Source organism: Arachis ipaensis, chromosome B10 (assembly GCF_000816755.2).
Source record: "Arachis ipaensis cultivar K30076 chromosome B10, Araip1.1, whole genome shotgun sequence".
In the NCBI taxonomy this organism is placed as follows: domain Eukaryota; kingdom Viridiplantae; phylum Streptophyta; class Magnoliopsida; order Fabales; family Fabaceae; genus Arachis; species Arachis ipaensis.
Genome location: NC_029794.2, coordinates 10,843,716 through 10,849,201, shown reverse-complemented (window position 1 = coordinate 10,849,201; position 5,486 = coordinate 10,843,716). Strand labels below are relative to the sequence as shown.

The 5,486-nt window shown below is 32.4% G+C and overlaps 1 protein-coding gene across 2 annotated transcripts in view; it reads right to left on the bottom strand.

Moving 5' to 3' along the window:
- LOC107623585 overlaps positions 1-818 on the bottom strand; it is a 3,722-nt gene extending 2,904 nt beyond the window's left edge. The window contains exon 1 of one of the 2 annotated variants that reach the window (XM_016325907.2): positions 328-818. In XM_016325907.2, the coding sequence (XP_016181393.1) occupies positions 328-574 (247 nt within the window). In that variant the 5' untranslated portion in view covers positions 575-818. Of the gene's footprint in view, positions 1-61; positions 236-327 lie in introns of those variants that run through there. The other variant, XM_021112918.1, reaches the window with a different exon arrangement.

Sequence of the window (5,486 nt, the reverse complement as noted above, 5' to 3'; positions counted from 1 at the left end):
GCCATACAACAAGAACCGAAAAAAATCTAAAATTTTGAGAAAAATATCAATACCAAATTACCAATAAATAAATAGACGGTTTCTCAGAAGAGCCAAATTCGGGTTAACAGAACACATCCCCAGCGAACTGATTACTGAATTCGTGTTAGTAAGTACGCAATTCAGCAAACAAATCATAAATATATATAATTATTAGAAATTTAGAACATTGAAATAAAATAACGAAAATGCAAAATATAAGAAAATTTGGCGTTGCTTAAAGCATGAAGAAGGGAATAATTCCTCAAGCGATGAAATCAAAGAAAAGAGAAAGCGGTAAGGACAAACCGCTATGCTTAATTTCAACTTTGGCGTCGTAGCTGAGTTTGTGGGCGTAATTGGGAAGAATCCAGAAGATTCCAGAAAGAAGAGCGGAGAGACTGAGTATGAGAACGAAGAGGCACTTGAAACTGATGGTTCCGAGAAGAAAGGAGAAAGCACGGCACACGATTCCCGATGAGTGTCGTTGTTGCTGTTGAGCGTTGTTCCTCTGCTGTTGGTGCTGCAGGTACTGCTCTGGTTCCTGTTTCCCCATTTCCAAAGCATCTGGAATGAATCACAACGCAGCAAACCACAATTCTCTCTTTCCTTCTCTCTCTGAGGTTCAGAATTTGTCAGAAGCAACGAGAAGAAGTGGTGGTTAGAGAACAAGTGTTCATCTTCTTTCTTCTTTCTTCTTTCTTCTTCTTCTTCTTCTTCTTGTTTTCCACTTTCTCTCTCTAAAGTAGAAGTTTTGAACACATTCTCTCACTAGATTATAAACACACTTTTTACGGTTACTGTACAGTGTTAGTGTGTATATCTTTACTTGCAATGCAATCTCTCTGCTCTACTCTTATCTCTCACTAATCTTTTTACAAAAAATATAGGTTTAATTATTTTAGTAAATTGTTATGACTTATCACCATATTATTATCATCATACTTCAATCTTATGCAATGCCACACACTATTATCATTCTCAATCAATTTTTTTTACATGATAATAATTTCTATATAAATTTGTACCATTATTATTATAAGACCTAAAAAGTATTTGAGTTCATAATTAGGTATTTTAAAATGTAAATATATATTATTGAATGAATAAAATGAAAAGAATAAAAAATGACAACTTTGTAAACGATTTCAATTCATTTTTTGTTTTGTATATTAGGTTGATAATAGTATTTTTTTTATTATAAATTAGTGAGATATTAATCTCAAATGTAACTGCATTTAATTTGAGATACAAAAAGAAATTAGANTTTTTACATGAATAATTTCTATATAAATTTGTACCATTATTATTATAAGACCTAAAAAGTATTTGAGTTCATAATTAGGTATTTTAAAATGTAAATATATATTATTGAATGAATAAAATGAAAAGAATAAAAAATGACAACTTTGTAAACGATTTCAATTCATTTTTTGTTTTGTATATTAGGTTGATAATAGTATTTTTTTTATTATAAATTAGTGAGATATTAATCTCAAATGTAACTGCATTTAATTTTAGATACAAAAAGAAGAATAATGAATTGCTTATCATGTACTAGTATTCCAACCTCCTCTATTTAATAATTTATAGTTTTTCATTCACATTTACAACTGGCACCACACACCACAAATTTTTTGTCGTTTAAAAACAAACAAAGTAACTTCTTTCTTAATCCTTATCATAATTAACCGCGAATTTAAGTTGAGTTTGTTTGGTTTCTTTTATTTTATTTTTTTTGTCATTATAATTGTTTAATTATTCATATTTGACTACATAATGGAACTTTTGTGCGATGCTTTTGTGAGGAAGAAGCTAAGAAATACACCAATGAATACGAAGCATGTGGGTGACAAGGGGGGAATTTTTATTTGTACACTTTATTTTCTGAAATAAATAAATCATATAACCAATGAGACTAATGATATATGCACGTTGTAATTGTCAGAACCAAAGATCACATAGCAATTGGACAACAACTATTAATTGAATTTGCCAACGCCTTCCACTTAATAAGCACTATCATATACCTAATTAAAGTATCTCCACGTACACCAAATGTTTCTCCATTTTTCCTAGGCATGCCATCTATGTTATAAATAAGGGTCGCTCTACTGTACAGATGCAATTTTGTACAGATTTACAGATATACCATCTCCTTGTGTCTTTTGCCGACACGTGTTGTCTCCCTTATGCGCCGCTGGAGCAGGCTTTCGGCGAGGCGTGGCTGTGTGGGTGCTCACGGGTGGGCCGAGTGAGCTGAGGTGGTTGCGTGAAATGGAACGGGGTTTGTGTGCGCCGGATTCCGTTGGTGAGACATTTGCGTTTTGGGCTTAAGTGGAGCAAAAAAAAAAACAATGGATAAAAAAAAGGCAACTAGGGTCTTCACCTCACGCCTCTCCTCTCAGCAGAGCAAAACCTAGCTCCGTCTACGAGGGTCGCCGCCACTGGTCTGCTCGCTATCGCTGCTGGTGGCGCTTGGGATCTGCGTGTGTTCGTCGTGGTGAAGCTCGCTTCCTAGTTCGCAAATCGCCAGTTGCTTCGTTGCAGCGGTGGAGTCGTTGTCCCCCGGCCCTTCACCTTGGTCATTGGAATAAATAGTTGATGTAAGATTAGTTAAGAACTTAAGATAACCAATCTTTTACTGTTGAAGTCGTTAATTGTGGGATCAAACTGTAGGAGTAATTTTTTTTTTTGCAGGAAAAATATGAGTGAAAAGGCAAAGAATTGAAGGAATAAGCACTGTAATTACAACATGGACAACTATAGAGAATTTAATTTTAACATGTGTATGATGATGCTGGGTTTTAAACGGTCTTATTGCTATGGGTCCTGCTAGCAAGGTAGGCATGATAATGAATATATAGATGTTGAGATGGCACTTCCTAGTATTGCCCATGTAGGTTTTTGTCATCTTTTAGTATGCACTTTGATGGTTCATATGTTCTCCATGGAAATTGATTTAAGCTGTTAGTTCCATGTGTTGTATTGTAAATTGCTTGGTTTATTCAGAAAGGAATGTTCTATGCTTGATTGCCTCTGAATATTAGAGTTGTTGTAGAGTTAAAGACTTGTTGCACTCTACTAAGCATGGATAACTTTAAAGATAGTAGACACATAGATATGGTAAATCCAAAATTTTGTTTCATAGGGGAGAGGCCATATATGTAAATTATAATGAAGCTTGTAAATGAATTATAATTAGATATTAATTTGTTGTTGATATTATAATAGACATAAATTTTTTTTTCTTTTTTAATTTCTGTGATTAAAATCTAAAAAGGATTTTTACTCTCATGTTAACAATTGTGCTGAGAACTTTGTTGTGCCTAATATGATGTATAGGCTATTAGTTTCTGTTTTTAAGTTAGTGAAGAAAAGTTAAAATTGGTGAGTTTTGTTAAGGAAAGGAATACATTGGGCAACCTTTATTTTCACTCAAGGAAGAAACAGGTGAATTAAGTTCAATCAGTTAAGTAGAAGACGAGATGGCAGAATAGCTGTTGCTGGTTTAGTTAAGTGGAGAAAATATTTTTTTATTCCTTGCGAAGGTGCTGATGAATTCACTAATGACATAATGAGTGTTAATATGTTAATTATAAGTTGACCAGTGATATAATGTATTTTTTAATTATAATGAATTTCTTTTTGTCACTTGCAACATTTTCCTTGATGAATTCTATGTTAAAACAGTTTCGATACACTATCTCATGCCAAGCTTTCATAACTAACTAATAACTTCATACTCTTTATATCTATTTCGTAAATAGAATTCTTAATTTTTTTTCCCTCTTATTAGCTGCTTTTAAAATTCTTTATTATAAAAATATACTACAATTTTATATACTTATGTTATGATCCTTGAACAACAACTTATTAATTATAATTTGTTAAAACTTGATTTTTTTAAAATATTGGTGATGATATTTATTTTAAATTGTAATTTTAAACTTGTGACTATTTTAATTTCTTTACTTGCATAGGACCGGTTCTATCTAGACAACCAATAACTTATCCATTAAACCAATAAATCAATAAACTAGTTATCTGACCGATTCAATCATCGCGTCAGTTTTTACAACTATGATTCAGTCCACTCTACTGACCAGTTTATTGGATTGCGGTTTATCGTTTAAGGACTATAGATCATGAATTACGGTTTAAAGTTTAAGATTTATAATTTACGGTTCAGCTTACATGGTTCATGGTTCACGGTTCAGAAATTAGTGTTACGGTGTCCTCTCACATAGAGAAATAGACAAATCAACTGCAATTTAGGCTTTAAAGGTATAGACTTTATTTTTTCGGTTTTTGGGTTTTAGGACTATGGTTCAGGTTTTTTCGATTTTGAGTTTTCGGGTACCAGATTCAGGTATAATGTTCCGGAGTTAGTGCTACCTTATACTTTCCCAACAAGAAATTCACAAATTAGTCGATTTTTTGGGTTTTGGATTTATCATTTAGGGTTTACTGTTATGGTTTAGTGTGACGGTTTACTTTCACCACAACAAACAAACAAGTCAACTGCATTATTCATGAATCTAACCTTCATTTTGTGTCATCGTCACTCCTTCCACTATTTCATAACTTCCACCCAAAATACCTTGAAGATCATCTGCTAACTGTTTTCTGATTTTACTTCTACTCGTCACCAATACTATTTTTACATAAGAGGCATACTCACATCTACACTAATCAAAGTAACATTTTCTATTGCCTTCTTTTAATTAGAAATAATACTTAGAATACAAAAAAAAAAATGTCACCTGAACACTCCACATCAGATTAGGGGTTTAACATTCAGTAATTATAGCGTCAACCAGTAACGGATATAGAAAAATTTTGACTTTTGGACAAAAATAACATACGAAAATATTAAAATATTTAATCTTAATGTATTTATATTTTTGAATCTTCACGTATATTAGTTAGACAATAATATAATAAATAACTGTAATTAATACATCTAAAGTATATTAACTTACAAATATTTTTTTATTGCAATTTTTGGGCAAAATATGTCATACATCTATTATTAATACTACAATGCGTAATTGCATATTTAATATTGGTTAAATCACATTTACTATATTAACTTAGAAATATTTTTTCTGGTCACATTTACTATATTCATTTGGGTGATATACTCTTTCATTTTTCGTTCAGGAGTCATATACTTTTCAATGATATATTCCTCCTACATCATAGTTTTCACTATCCATAATAACACCTAAAATAACCAAGGCCTTATGTGAAATTTTTTGGTCTCCCGGCCCAAGCACTGCAACAGCATGCTTGGCTCCAACTATCCGTTTTGACATTTCCGAAAAAAAAATAAATAAAAACCCAACGGAGCCATCCACCCTTCCAGCTTCAGCAGCTCGGCTCCGTACCGTTCTACACAGACTACCACGCTGCTCCCAATTGCATTGCTCTTGGACACGTGTCACCTCTGATTTCTTTCAATT